This window comes from Arachis hypogaea, chromosome 19 (genome assembly GCF_003086295.3).
Source record: "Arachis hypogaea cultivar Tifrunner chromosome 19, arahy.Tifrunner.gnm2.J5K5, whole genome shotgun sequence".
In the NCBI taxonomy this organism is placed as follows: domain Eukaryota; kingdom Viridiplantae; phylum Streptophyta; class Magnoliopsida; order Fabales; family Fabaceae; genus Arachis; species Arachis hypogaea.
The window spans coordinates 12845029-12859447 of record NC_092054.1 but is presented as its reverse complement, the minus strand read 5'-3'; the positions used below and the strand labels follow the sequence as shown (position 1 = coordinate 12859447).

Here is a 14419-nt window from a genome sequence, read left to right as displayed (position 1 = left end):
GTTTTGCATTAATTGCTACACTTTGTCTTTTTTTACGTTTTTTATTTGTTTGTAAATAAAAATGTTATATTAAATTTAAGAAATCTTTTACAATTAGTATGAGAGATTAATAAATGAAGAATAGTAAGAGTTTCAACATGTATAAGTTGTAAAATTTGAATATTTGTAACTGAAATTTTTTATAATTATTATTATTATAACACTTTTAATGTATGTTTATTGCATTTAATTAGTACTTGATGTTTCAATTGAATAATAATAGATAAGAGTTTTTTGTTTTAATTTTTTTAAAATATTTTATTTTAATAGTAATTTGTTGATTTTCATCTTTTGTCAAGTCATTAACATTGCTGATGTGGTATCATTAGCAAAGAAAAGATGGCTTAAAGTCATTGTGGAGAGAGTTGGTATCAACTTTTATATATTACTATATAGTATATTTTAATAAATGTTATATTAAAAAATTTAGAGAACATATTATAAATAAATTTTGAATTTATTTATTTTTAAGAAAGACATAGGTTATTTATATTAGAGTTATACAAAACTGCATTTTCTTTTTTTTTTTTTTTCATTTTTCGATTTGCATTAATGGCTACACTTTGTCTTTTCTTGCGATTTTTTTGTTTGTAAATAATAAAAAATAAATGAATGAGAATGAAAAACATATAAAAATGTTATATTAAATTTAAGAAAGTTTTGACAATTAGTATAAGAGATTAAGAAATGAAGAGTAGTAAGAGTCTTAATATGTATAAGTTGTAGAATTTGAATATTTGTAACTGAAATTTTTTATAATTATTATTATTATGACACTTTTAATGTATGTTTATTACATTTAATTAGTACTTGATGTTTCAATTGAATACTAATAGATAAGATTTTTTGTTTTAATTTTTTAAAATATTTTACTAAATAGTGATTGGTTGATTTTCATCTAGCAATTTTGGATATTAACTCTTTCGTTCTGTCATTACCACTGCAAATCCTTTTACAACAAAGAGAATAAGACATGGTCAAAGAATGATAATCCATTCCAAGTAAATTGTGGAAGTAATACTGCCCATGTGGAATAACAATTTGAAAAAGAGGAACACGTAAATGTAAATTGTGGAAGAAGTACTCCACATGTAAAATAACAATTTATAATTTGATAATGAAATATTGCAATCGATAGTATATAGGGAGCAATAATTTTAAATGCACATTAATTTTGGTTGTGACCGTTGGACAGAACTGTTTAAAAAAGAGGAATACATAAACTTGTGCTACTTGCAATGAGTTCACAATTAAAATGTTACTATTTATAACAAATAAATAGGGCTATTGAAAATGATATTAAACAATGAGAAGAGTAAACAGCAAAGTTGAAAATCTTTAGGAAGATACCTGGGACAAATTTCCTACGTTGGTGGCGCCGAATGGTGACGTTGGTCTGAGACCCAAAATCGAGTTCTGGCAGGAAAACCGCAAGAGGAGGAATGGAGTTTGCCCTGATTTTTGCAATTTATGCAATGCGGCTCCGCCAGAGATGGACATCGCGATGTACAATTTGTTTTGAGGAAAAAGCAATGGCTCATGGGGCCGGAAGAGAATGGAGGAAATAGGATGGGACCTGAAGAGGATGGAGGAAATAGGATCTTGGTACGGAGAGGTGGTAAGAGGGTGATGGTTTGAGAAAGGTAATAAGCTCTTTGGTTTTGACTTTTGAGAGCTTTTTGTTGGGGTAAATGTTAATTTGTGTTTTTGTTGTTTCAGAAATAAGGATTGATTTGGAAAAAGTTAATTTGTTGGGTTTTATTGTGTTTTTTAGTTGTTTTTTTAATGTGAAAATAAAAGTTGATTTAGCAAGATTTGAATGGTGGATTCTAAAATTTTGCCAAGTAAGCGTTGGTGCTGACATGGCGTTAGTAGAAGAAGAGAAATAACTTAGAAGCAATGTGGGTAAACCTATGTACCTACTTTTATATATTAAGAATAGATGATGGGCCAAGTCCATAATTTTTTCTTATTTTCCTTCTGTTGCAACGGCATACACACACACTCTGAAAGCATATACACATACATGTCATGACAAAACTAATCAACATAGAAAAGTTTGAATGGTGTAGATCCTCATACGGCCTATGGAATACATGAGCAACAAGAATTTTGAAAATTTATCAAAATTAGCTTTAAGTGGAAGATTGTGAAAATTAATAAAGTTAATTTTAGAAAATAAATAAATAAATAATAACTAAATAAAATGAAAGGTAATAAACAATTCTAATTTATAACCTTAGAATTTTAATACTTGAAAAAGAGAAGAATTATATACCTCTAATTGGCAGATGGTTCATATTGAAGAGACTCACCTATAAATTAAGTTTTTCTTTAATTCATTTCAATCAAGTCATCCAGATAGAATAACATATTAACATAATATTTCTTTGAGTAGTTTTCTCCTATATATATAGAAAGAAGTGTATTCTTTTTTTGTCAAGAGAGAGTGTTATTATAATCTCCTTGTGATAAAGAGAAGTTGTAATTCTCAAAGAAAGTTATTCAATTGTTTTCATATTTTATATAAATTTCTAATTTTTCATCTCTATATTTTGCTGTGTCATTTGTCTAGTACCTAACAGTGGTATCAGAGCCAAAGGTTGCTGATTGATCATTTTTTTTCTTCCGCTGCAAGTTACTACATAAAAAAAAATGGCAGCAAAGTATGAAATTACAAAATTCAGTGGGGGTAATTTTTCTATATGAAATTTTTTTTTCTATAAACTCACTCTGTTATTCTTTCATTTTTTTTTAGATATGGATCTTGATCCTAATCCAACTTCATCAGTTTCACTCTAGTTTTGTTTGTGTTGGTGAGCCCTTTACTGTGTAAGGACTTGATATTTTGTGTAAATAACTTTAAAGCTCTTTAGACTTATTAAACTGCTCAATGTGACACAGGCAGGATCCGATTTTAGTGGCTTCAGTATGTTGCTTTGTAACTATTCCAGTAAATGAATCTAATAGACCATGCTTTACTGTAAATATTAAAGTCGAATTTATGTAAATATGCTGAATATGTTTTAAATATGATGATGAGAATGTGTTGCCTTTTAGTATAATTTAAAATTTTATTTATTCTATTTTTTGTAATATCGATTTTTGAGGCTTGCTTTAAAAGATTTTTCTAAGTGTCAGTCATGATGGATACACAATATCTCTATCCATATCTCACCCGTCAAATACAATTTTATGTCTCTGTTTTTGAGTCTCAATGTCCTATATAATGCAGTCTAATATATAAAATCTAAAAAAAAAACATTTATTGCATAAACCTCTGAAAATAGATCGGTCTACCTCAAAAGATATGAAGATTTAGTTCAAACACCTCACAAGCAAAAAACATATTATCATATCATTTTAAAAAAATAAACGTTCAAATTAATAGATGCATTTTAGCTCTAAAATTCAAGATAATAAACTCATAATTTCTACCTCAATTCAAAGAACGGAGTAGAATTATATCTTATAAAATTATAACACATAATATAAACATGACTAATATATTTTTAAAAAAATATATTTAAAAGTTTTGATAGCATAAAAATTAGTTTATAAAAAGTTTAGCTAATCAAAGTTACCAGTTACAAACATAACTTCAAAAGAAAACATTAAATTAAATCCAATGATTCAAGAATAGCAAAAGAAAAATATAAAAACTTAGAAGAAACCAACAGAAACAAGAATAGAAGATTGCAAGAAGCCGGGAAAAAAAAAGGCACAATATTTTGAATTAGGGTGGTGATATGTCATTAACGTTCCACATGCTTATCATTAACGGAAATTATTTTAACTCATTAATTTTAAATCTTTTAGGACTAATTTAATTTAAAAAATTATTTGAACAGATGTTACGAACGACTCATATTTGAAAGACTAATTTCATCATTAACCCTTCTGAATTGACTTGATAGCAACACCAACTACCAACGCAAGAATGAGGCGATGATGAGGGTAGTAGTCTAGTAGAGTACGAGGAGACTGGAAAGACAAAGGCATTGCTGCACCACAAAACAGGGTAGCAGAGAAGGAGACTCCAAAACTCTCCCAGACAACAACAACTGTCCCTTGCTATAATGTGACCATGTTAGTTAAGATTCATATATTTTTTTATCGGATCTTTTAATCTTTTTCAACAATATTTTATCTTATTAATGATATTCTAAGATTTAATCAGATTTTAGTTTCCTATTTTAATGTAGATATCTTACTCTATTTAAAGTCTTAATCCTCACAGTTCTCTTCCATGAAATTAAACAGTGTCAAAAAAGAAGGGTACGATGAAAAACAATACTCACACTTCAATGGCTTCTCCTTCTCTCTCAGTTCCCTACGCTCTTCTTCCAAGCATTCAGCAAACACACCTCATTGATGATGATGATGATCCTATAACCATTGATAGAAGCATCTTCAGTTTATTGGAGAACAAGCGTTATGAGTGGAAGAACATGTTGATGGGTCATGTTGGAGCATGGTGTGTTGGTTCTTCTCACGGTTGGATTGTGCTTTTGGATCAGAATGGAGTTCCACTTCTTCTAAATTCTTCTTCTTCCACTACCATTAACGTACCACCTCTTCCCCTTTCATTCTTGCACCCTGTCACATATTCTTACTTTGCTGAATACTTAAGGAAAACCTTCATAGTCAAAGCAACCTTGATGTTTTCTTCCTCTCCCTCAAGCTACATTCTTGCCATCATATATGGTTCAAACAACAAGATTGCTTATTGCAATTCTGCAACTTGGGTTGAGCTCTCTCATGATAAGCAATCGTACTGTGACATTGTGTTCAGCAACAACTATCTTTATGCCTTAAAACAAGATGGTTCTGTTGAAGTTTGGAATATTTGTGGGCAAATTCCTAAAAGATTGATTCTTTTAACACCAACTGTGGAGGAGAATGATGAAGATGAGAAATCATATTTAGGAGATAACTTTTCAAGAAATTTGTACTTGGTGGTATCTGCAAAAGAAATCTTTCTGGTGATAAGGTTTATTGGGAATTTTGTGAATGATGATGGGTTGGTAGTAGAAGAAGGAGATCTTTTATCATCTGAGGATACACAACCATTGATTTGTCCTTATAGAACAAAGTATTTTACTGTTTATAAGCTTGATATTCGCGACAAGAAGTGGAAAAAGATGAGATCTTTACATGATAAAGTTCTGTTCTTGGGTGCTAATGAGTCTGTATCAATGGATGCTAAAGCTTGCTTGGGGTGTGAAGGAAACTCAATCTACTTCACAGATGATAGGTGGGAAGAGATGACTTTGGACTACATGTACGGTGGACATGATTGGGGTGTTTTCAATCTTCAAGAGAAATGTGTTAAGAGCCTCATGCAATGTGCAAATAAGATTGATCCTCCACCAATTTGGGTAGTTCCATAGTATTTTAGGGTTTGCCATTTAGAATGATATGGTTCTTTTGTAATAATTTTTTTTTCGTTTCTTCTCTATTTGAGAATTCAAAAAATCATGTAAAGAACTTTTTTTTAAGTACATATGACACATTACAATATATCTTTTTCTTTCGTCCTAGTAATCTATTCTGTCTCTTTTTGGTAGAAACCTGTATATTATGTGGTACAGTAATATATTGTCTTTAAGAACATATGACACATTGCAAGTTACCTTTAGTTTATTGTCTCACTTAATCTCTCTCTCTCTTCCACTTTTATACTAATATATCTCCCCGTTACTTATTCCAATGATGTTATTGAATAGGGTTGTAATTGAGTTAAAAATAATTAATGGTGCAGTGCATGAAATTCAACCATCAAAGTGTCAAGTTTATGAGACAACTTTGTTTTTTGTACGTGTATGCCCTTTTCTTCACAACCATGTGATTAGAGACAATAGTAAATAAATGAATGACATCATTTGAGTATAGTTTCTGGGCCTTAGCCCAAACTTGAAGACATGGTTGTTGACCAAGTGATCATGTCCTTGCCCTTCAAACGAAAATCACAGAGCAGCATCTCAGGATTTTAAATATGATGTTAATAATATATTAAGGAACACTATATTCTTATATGTTTAATGTATTTATGATTCTTTGTCTATAATAATATATAGCATCTGTTGCTGTTGTGGATGAATTCATGGAGGCTGTCTTTACTCGCTGGCCAAAATATTTGGAATAGATATTGTAGCTTGAATTTGTTTTCAATTTTTGACCTTATTCACAGGGCCTACTGTTTTCTGTCATAAGGCTAATATTTATTTATTGTCGTGTGGCTGCAGTTTGAAGATTTTCGAAGCAAGTGGGCATTTAAGTTATTACAGCGGTACAGAATGTTCAATGATGATGTGCAGGTATAAATTCCTTTATATAAGATCATAAAATGTTTCATACACTCTCATTGATAGATTTTTAGAGATTGGAAAGCTATTATTCATTAATATTATTTATGTATGTATGATCAGATGATGTATAATTCATCCTTTGTAAATAATTGATGTACTTTTAATTTTTAAATATGTATATAAATGTTATGGATGCTACTTTTTGGGAGAAGCAATTAAATCTATAGTTTTCCTTTTAAGTATACCATGGCTTGGAGCTTTTGAAAAGGAGGGTCTTAATGTTGCAAGTTATGTGAATTGTTATAAATTTACCGATTTATGCATAAAGTGGAATTTTGTATAATGGTATCCCACATAGTTGAATAGGTGAACGTTTGCATGCAGGGAACTGCTGGTGTTGCAATTGCTGGAAGGTTAGTTAGCCATTTTGTGAAAGCATAAAATAGCATTTAGGATTTGACCTGAAAACTTTTTCTTATAGCACTACTAAGATGCAGTCTGCAATGCAAAAGTATCCTTAGGAGTTGATTGATAAAGAAATTTTTATCAAAGAGGAGACGGTGTAAACCACGTGCTATATTTGGGGACAAAACAAGAGCATGCACTTCTGAAACTTCCCGTTTTTGTCAATTCTGTCAGGAATGGCTGCCCGAAGAAAAATATAGTTCTTTGAGAATGTAGTTTTCAAAATGGATCTGTCTTTTGGTTTACCATAAATTTCAGAGTGCATGACTTTGTTGCTTCCGTGTTCTTAACAAGGTTGTTGGGATCTCAAACTTGTGTTCCAAAGTGTTTTGAGGGTAAAAGGAGTTTGATATTAGAAAGGAACAAACAAAGTGTAAACCTTTTAAGTTATTGATAGCTTGGATTGGGAGCTATGTATAAAGTAGCTTTGTTATCACATTATTGTTTGTGAAATCCCTCCAAATTGAATTGCCAATTTTGCTCTGAATCAAAGCTGCACTACATTAGACCAAGCTAGGTTTGACAGGAACATTTGAGACCATATAGGACTTTGGATTTCAATGAAGTTGTAAGCCAAAAACCGCTAGCATTTATGTTGATATTTACTGTATTTCTTTATTGCTGCTTTGCTTCTTTGCTGCTTTGATTTTATTTTTATTGCTTTAGTGCTGGAATTGGAGAAAACATCCTGCGAAAAGTTAAAAGTTTTAAGTATCTTGGGTGCATCATACAGGATAATGGAGAGATTGAACAGGATGTAAATCATAGGATCCAAGCAGGTTGGTCAAAATGGCGGAGTGCATCTGGTTTTATATGCGACAAAAAAGTGCCTTTAAAACTTAAAAGTAAATTCTATCGCACCGCTATAAGACCGGCTATGCTGTATGGTACGGAGTGTTGGGCGGCTAAAGAGGAGCACGAACATAAGTTGAGTGTGGCAGAGATGAAGATGTTGAGATGGATGAGTGATCATACGCGATTGGATAAAATAAGGAATGAAGATATAAGGGAGAGAGTTGGAGTAGCACCCATTGTGAAAAAGATGGTTGAATCGCGTCTCAGGTGGTTTGGACATGTGGGAAGAAGACCGATAGAACATCCAGTCAGGAGGGTGGATGAGATGGAAGATGGACAAAGGGCGAAAGGCAGAGGAAGACCTAAGAAGACCATCCATGAGGTGGTCAAACGAGATCTACATATAAACGGTCTCTCTGTAGACATGATACATGACAGAGCACAATGGCGTCGTTTGATTCATGTAGCCGACCCCACTTAGTGGGACAAGGCTTTGTTATTGTTGTATTGTTGTAGTGCTGGAATTGGGGTTCTCAATGCTGCAAGAAAAACAATGGCAAGGATGTTGGGGAATAATGAGATTGCTTATGAGTGTGCAAAAAGTCAATTTTGGGTCGTTGAGGCAAAGGTATTGTATTTCCTGGTACTTGTAGCTTAATTCTTGTTTTCCCTATTGGTATAAAATAGTTCTTTTTAGTTTCGATAACTGATGATTTATACATGTTATATTAATTAGAGAAAAACCCAAATCAGCCCCTGACAATTACCTCGAAAGACAACGAGGCCCCTGACAAAAAAAAAACCCCAACCCGGCCCCTGACAAAAAAAATAAACCCAACCCGGCCCCTGACAATTACTTCGAAAGGACAACGAGGCCCCTGTGCCAAAAAAAAATCAATGTTATTTTTTTTGGCACAGGGGCTAATCTGTCCCAAAAAAAATTTATCAGAGGCCGGATTGGGTGTTTTTTTTTTCTTGGGGGCCTCGTTGTCCTTTCGAGATAATTGTCAGGGGCCGGATGGGGTATTCACTCTATTAATTAAATACTTACATTTTTAGTTTAGTTCTTGTATTTTAAATGCTTATTTGATCATTAATTGAACCGATTACCCTGTCCCGCTGCAATCTAATAATCATTGATATGACATACATTTTAGAAGTTAATTTGTAAACATTTCAAAAGTCCAAAAATGTTTTAAAAATTCAGAAGGGAAAAAGAAAAAAACTCGCTTGCTTTCTATCATGATATGCCAAAATGCATTCATGGTTGAAAAGTTTCTAATACGCCTCCTCACATAATAGCCAATCTTTTTGTCTTGAGGCATGGACAAAAATGCACAGGTCCACAGGTACCTTGTATTAATATTGATTTTTATTCATAAGAATGGGAGAAACAGAATCACACTGGCTTGCTTTAGATTCCGGTTTTGATTAGTCAATGATTCACTGTTTTTCATCTTAAACATTACCTCACTTTCCCTCTTTTAGCACTTTTGAAGATGTCAAAAATAATTAGCCTGTGAATATTTTAAGTTTTTAACTAGAGTTAGATTTTTGGCAGGTTTTTATGGATTACAAATTTACAATGTCTTATTCAGCTTGTTTATTGTTTTTACCAAATACAGGGGTTAATCACTGAAGGATGGGAAAATATTGATCCAGATGCCCTACCTTTTGCAAGAAATTTGAAAGAAATGGATCGTCAAGGACTCAGGAAAGGAGCAAGCCTTGTGGAAGTGGTTTGTGAAAATGATCTCTTTACTTGATTTACCAATTTTGAAAATCACAATATGAAATTGATCAATGTAATAATATTGACAGTTTTTGCCTCTAGAGTGTCGAGACTAAGTTAGTATCACTCGGTTTTATATGGAAAAATTCATAGCACGAGTACGATGATCACAATAATTGTTCTCAGTCCTAGTTCAGTTAAGGTGCCATAAAATTGAAGAATGATGACTGCAGAATATTTGTTAGATTGCATGCTAATATTTACTATGGGAGTTATTAACTTGTAGACTCCTTATGTAAAGTTACAACATGCTCCTGTAATACTTATTTCTCTGAATTTTCTGCGTTTATGATGGTAAGAATTGCTGAGCTACTTCCTTAATACATTCTTGCTGAACTTCGGTAACAGGTCAAGCAAGTGAATCCTGATGTCCTTCTGGGATTATCTGCTGTTGGAGGGTTATTCTCAAAATATATCTTGTACTTAGATATTAGAGGCCCTCAAGGATTCAACATAGAACAAGACCAGCTATATTTGCCATGTCAAATCCAACAAAGAATGGTATGGCTATTTTATCAACTCTTGTTTTCTTAATATCACGTACTATTGCAGCGGAGAACATATGTTCATAATTGTTTCGTCTTTTGACAGCTGAATGCACCCTCGAAGTAGCATTCTCCATATTGGGTGACAACATTATTTTTGCAAGTGGAAGTCCGTTCAGGGATGTGGATCTTGGTATGCTACAACTATACAATCTCCCCGCAAGCTAATCTTTATAGTTTAATAGTACTTCCTTCATCTAATATCCTAATGCACAAAGTTTCCTTAATGGTTGCTGCAAATATACAAACCATGATAACCTAAGAAAGCATCTAATATAGGTTTAACTAATTTTTTAGGTGAGTAAAGTTCTTGTTTCTTGGAAAGCAAGCATTGTATTTTGTTTCACCTTGTTATAATTGATTTTTGTTCTGCCATGCCTTTGAACTGTACGTTTTAAATAACTAGTTCATCACAGAAGTGTCTTTTGTTTTCTTTATTTTCTCTTGGGGCAACTTACAGCTGCAACTTAACTACTTGAGGGTTTTTTTTTTTTTTTTTTTTGATGTAGGAAATGGTCGCATTGGCCACTGCAACCAGGGAAACAACATGTACCTCTTTCCAGGGTTAGTTGGAAATTTTACTTATAAACTGAAATTTCCTCTATGTTGTGCTGTTGTATTAAATATGGTTAGTTTTCTCAATAAGATATGTTTTTGTTCCAGCATTGGTCTTGGAACACTCTTGTCTGGTTCTAGAGTCATCTCTGATGGTATGCTACAGGCTGCTGCTGAGCGCTAAATCTTTCTACATTTAATAATTTTTTTTTTTTAAGATTTGGCATGAAAAGAATTTGCTGATCGGTATGAAAAGAATTTTAAGTACATATGACAGGCCGTTGAGGTTATTTAGATTGACATATTTTTTAACCGGATCTTTTTTAATCTTTTTCAACAATATTTTATCGTATTAATGATATTTTAAGATTTAATCAGATTTTAGTTTCCTATTTTAATGTAGATATCTTAGTCTATTTAAAGTCTTAATCCTCAAAGTTCTCTTCCATCAAATTAAACAGTGTCAAAAAAGAAGCGTAAAAAACAATACTCACACATCAATGGCTTCTCCTTCTCCCTCAGTTCCCTACGCTCTTCTTCCAAGCCTTCAACAAACACACCTCATTGATGATGATGATCCTATAACTGTTGACCGAAGCATCTTCAGTTTATCAGAGAAAAAGCTTTATGAATGGAAAAACACATTGAAGGGTCATGTTGGAGAATGGTGTGTTGGTTCTTCTCATGGTTGGATTATACTTTTGGATCAGAATGGAGTTCCACTTCTTCTAAACTCTTCTTCTTCCACTACCATTAACATACCACCTCTTCCCCTTTCATTCTTGCACCCCGTCACATATTCTTACTTCGCTGAATACTTAAGGAAAACCTTCATAGTCAAAGCAATCTTGATGTGTTGTTCCTCTCCTTCAAGCTATATTCTTGCCATCATATATGGTTCCAACTACAAGATTGCTTATTGCAACTCTGCAACTTGGGTTGAGCTCTCTGATGATAAGCAATCTTATTGTGACATTGTGTTCAGCAACAACTATCTGTATGCCTTGACACAAGATGGTTCTGTTGAAGTTTGGAATATTTGTGGGCAAATTCCTAAAAGATTGATTCTTTTAACACCAACTGCGGAGGCAAATTATGAAGAGGAAAAACCATATTTAGAAAATAATTTCTCAAGAAATTTATACTTAGTGGTATCTGCAAAAGAAATCTTGCTGGTGACAAAGATTTATTGGGAATTTTGTGAATGATGACGGGTTGGTAATAGAAGAAGGAGATCTTTTATCATCTGAGGATACACAAACATTGATTTGTCCTTATAGAACAAAGTATTTTAGTGTTTATAAACTTGATATTGAAGACAAGAGATGGAAAAAGATGAGATTTTTACATGATAAAGTTCTGTTCTTGGGTGTTAATGAATTTGTATCAATGGATGCTAAAGCTTGCTTGGGGTGTGAAGCAAACTCAATCTATTTCACAGATGATAGGTGGGAAGAGATGACTTTGGACTACATGTATGGTGGACATGATTGGGGTGTTTTCAATCTTGAAGAGAAATGTGTTAAGAGCATGCAATGTGCAAATAGGATTGATCCTCCACCAATTTGGATAGTTCCATAATAATTTAGGGTTTGCCATTTAGAATGATATGGCTCTTTTGTAATGGAATATATTTTTTTTGTTTCTTCTCTATTTGACAATTCAAAAAATCATGTAAAGAACTTAAAATTCGCGGACTTTTTTTAAAGTACACATGACACATTACAATATATCTTTTCTTTCTTCCTAGTAATCTATTCTGGTCTCTTTTTGGTAGAAACCTGAGTATTACAGTACAGTAATCACCTTTTCATTTTTACTTCTAATTTAAAGAACATCATAAGCAAATTGAATTGAACAGTATTAAGCATTATGTGTCTCTTATTTTTCATGCTTTCAATAAATGATGTTTGGTTCTCTACTCTGTTGTTCTTGATATGTTTTAAGTGTTTTCACCTTGTTGTTATGTCTTTATTGCTCCGATTCAGTAATTTGTTTTCTTTGCTTTTTATATGGGATACTTTTCATTGCATCACGCTCTGTTATTTAGCCATTGTTTTTTTTATCTTTGTTTTGGGATTGTCGATATTCGAATCTGTAGCGTCTCGAGTTTGTGTCCGGTCTTCCTCGTGTTAGCTACGACATCCAAGCAGGTTGGTTTTTCTACATCTTTGAATTTCTTATTGTATTATTTTTTATCTTCAACATTGAGGTTGGATTTCAGGTAAAGTGGTATCTTTTGTGAACTTTTATGTCAAGAATCGGAGAAGCTGCCAAGAATCAAGCTCCTCTTAACCCTAAACGCACTATCTTCGATGTCAAGCGCCTCATTGGGAGGAAGTATGTCAAATTCAATTTTTCTAATTACTTTTTTCTTTCCGAAGTAGTTGCTAAATCAGTCATTATACATTTACGTATAAATATATGTGTTGTTTGTTATGATTAATTTGGTAGCTGATTTTGTCTAGAAAGATCTAATAGTTTGTTGAATTTGGTTTTTAACGTGAAAAGGTTTGATGACCCTGAGGAAAGCCTTATATTCAGGTCCAAGTCAAAGGTGTTTAGCCCCGAAGAGTATTAACTAAGATGAAGGAAACCGCTGAATCTTTCTTGGGGAAGAAGATAAAATCCGCTGTCATCACTGTTCCAGGTACTAGTTGCTCAGTTACTATTACTTTACTATTTCATAATGATTTTGATTAGAATGTGGCTGTGGCTACGGGAGTAGGATCTAACTAGTTAATTTGGTTGATTAACGTAATTCAGCATATTTCAATGATGCACAAAGACAAGCCACCAAGGATAATCAATGAACCAACAGCGGCTGCTATAGCATATGGTTTGGACATTCTTGTCTATGATCTTGGTGGTGGTACTTTTGATGTTAGCATCTTGACCATTGATAATGGTGTGTTTGAGGTTTTGGCTACAAGTGGAGATATACATTTAGGAGGAGAGGATTTCAACCACCGCCTCATGGATTATTTCATCAAATTGATAAAGAAGAAGTACAACAAAGACATCAGTAAGGATAACAGGGCAATTGGGAAGCTCAGAAGGGAGAGTGAGAGTAGCCAGCACCAAGTCCGGGTTGAGGTAGCACTAGGATTCCCAAAGTTCAACAGCTATTAATGGATTTCTTTCAGGGCAAGGAACTCAATAAAGGTATCAATCCTGATGAGGCTGTTAAGGTGTTCCGAAGCAATAAGAGTTTGAACAATGAGATTTCTTGGTCCCATCACGATGATCATGGAGCTGATGGTGGAATGTTATTCATGGAGATTTAAGCTGAGAAGACCAAAACGTCTTGATCCTCATGCGTCACACCGGTGGTGCCCACACAGCTTCCACTGAGGCCATCGTAATGCCTTCCAAATTGAATTCCAAAACATAATTAATATGATTTTGTCCTCCTCAAATCTCATCACAAGGAAGGATTTTTGGATTACACATGGCTCTACATAATAAAAATAAAAAAAACAAAAGAATTTAAATATAGTATTGAAAATTCATATTTTAGATTTAAAATTTTCAATCCAAAATAAACTTTTACATAGATTTGAGAAATTTTAGTTTGCATATTGAAAATCTGACATATGGGAATATATATAGCAAATTTGGAAGCGTAAAAGTGCTAGAACTACATAGTTACTCCACATTTCTAAATGTGGATAGACTAACTCCACAAAGACTGACTCCACATTTCTAGAAGCGAATAGATTGACTACATATTTCTAAATGCGAATAGACTGACTCCACATTTCTAAATACTTTTTGAGTAGGAAATTTGGCCTCTAAAATTATTGCCTTCTAAGTTAATTTATTCCGATGATTTCCAATGAATCCAACAATTTGGAATCTCTCCTGATAATAGATTATGAGAGAGATCCAAATATTTCAAATTATTTTTTTTTTGT

The 14419-nt window shown here is 32.9% G+C and overlaps 3 protein-coding genes and 1 long non-coding RNA gene across 6 annotated transcripts; all 4 read left to right on the top strand.

Annotated features, from left to right (window-relative positions):
• Positions 1–4322: 4322 nt before the first annotated feature.
• LOC112777924 (putative F-box protein At5g55150) lies at positions 4323–6791 on the top strand. The gene is made up of 3 exons (XM_025822303.2): positions 4323–5420; positions 6288–6359; positions 6735–6791. Exons 1-3 carry the CDS (start codon positions 4323–4325, stop codon positions 6789–6791), a joined length of 1227 nt encoding a protein of 408 aa, XP_025678088.2.
• A 1333-nt stretch (positions 6792–8124) lies between these two features.
• On the top strand, positions 8125–10879 carry LOC112777387 (NAD-dependent malic enzyme, mitochondrial-like). 3 transcript variants are annotated; one of them, XM_072226695.1, is made up of 6 exons: positions 8125–8238; positions 9236–9349; positions 9751–9903; positions 9994–10080; positions 10457–10511; positions 10611–10879. In XM_072226695.1, exons 3-6 carry the CDS (start codon positions 9882–9884, stop codon positions 10684–10686), a joined length of 240 nt encoding a protein of 79 aa, XP_072082796.1. In that variant the 5' UTR covers positions 8125–8238; positions 9236–9349; positions 9751–9881; the 3' UTR covers positions 10687–10879. The 3 variants fall into 3 exon arrangements, with proteins under 3 accessions (XP_072082796.1, XP_072082795.1, XP_025677526.1); XM_025821741.3 differs by lacking the exon at positions 8125–8238 and having other exon boundaries at positions 8996–9349; XM_072226694.1 differs by lacking the exons at positions 10457–10511; positions 10611–10879 and having other exon boundaries at positions 8131–8238; positions 9994–10072.
• Positions 10880–11002: 123 nt separating this feature from the next.
• LOC112777922 (putative F-box protein At5g55150) lies at positions 11003–12083 on the top strand. The gene is made up of 2 exons (XM_025822302.1): positions 11003–11702; positions 11821–12083. The coding sequence occupies exons 1-2, from the start codon at positions 11003–11005 to the stop codon at positions 12081–12083; spliced, it is 963 nt and encodes a 320-aa protein (XP_025678087.1).
• A 520-nt stretch (positions 12084–12603) lies between these two features.
• LOC112777627 (uncharacterized) lies at positions 12604–13950 on the top strand. The gene is made up of 4 exons (XR_003190517.3): positions 12604–12655; positions 12727–12842; positions 13014–13152; positions 13269–13950. It is a non-coding gene; the product is annotated as an uncharacterized lncRNA (long non-coding RNA).
• Positions 13951–14419: the final 469 nt, after the last annotated feature.

Bases quoted from the DNA above. Each gene is read 5' to 3' on its own strand.
- LOC112777924 (XM_025822303.2), top strand. From the start codon at position 4,323: ATGAAAAACAATACTCACACTTCAATGGCTTCTCCTTCTCTCTCAGTT. The intron at 5,421-6,287 runs GTAGTTCCATAG...GTGTGGCTGCAG, and splicing joins TTGATCCTCCACCAATTTGG to TTTGAAGATTTTCGAAGCAA. The intron at 6,360-6,734 runs GTATAAATTCCT...GTTTGCATGCAG, and splicing joins TGTTCAATGATGATGTGCAG to GGAACTGCTGGTGTTGCAAT.
- LOC112777387 (XM_072226694.1), top strand. From the start codon at position 8,164: ATGGCAAGGATGTTGGGGAATAATGAGATTGCTTATGAGTGTGCAAAA. The intron at 8,239-9,235 runs GTATTGTATTTC...TACCAAATACAG, and splicing joins TTTGGGTCGTTGAGGCAAAG to GGGTTAATCACTGAAGGATG. The intron at 9,904-9,993 runs GTATGGCTATTT...GTCTTTTGACAG, and splicing joins GTCAAATCCAACAAAGAATG to CTGAATGCACCCTCGAAGTA.
- LOC112777922 (XM_025822302.1), top strand. From the start codon at position 11,003: ATGGCTTCTCCTTCTCCCTCAGTTCCCTACGCTCTTCTTCCAAGCCTT. The intron at 11,703-11,820 runs GTGAATGATGAC...TTGATATTGAAG, and splicing joins AAAGATTTATTGGGAATTTT to ACAAGAGATGGAAAAAGATG.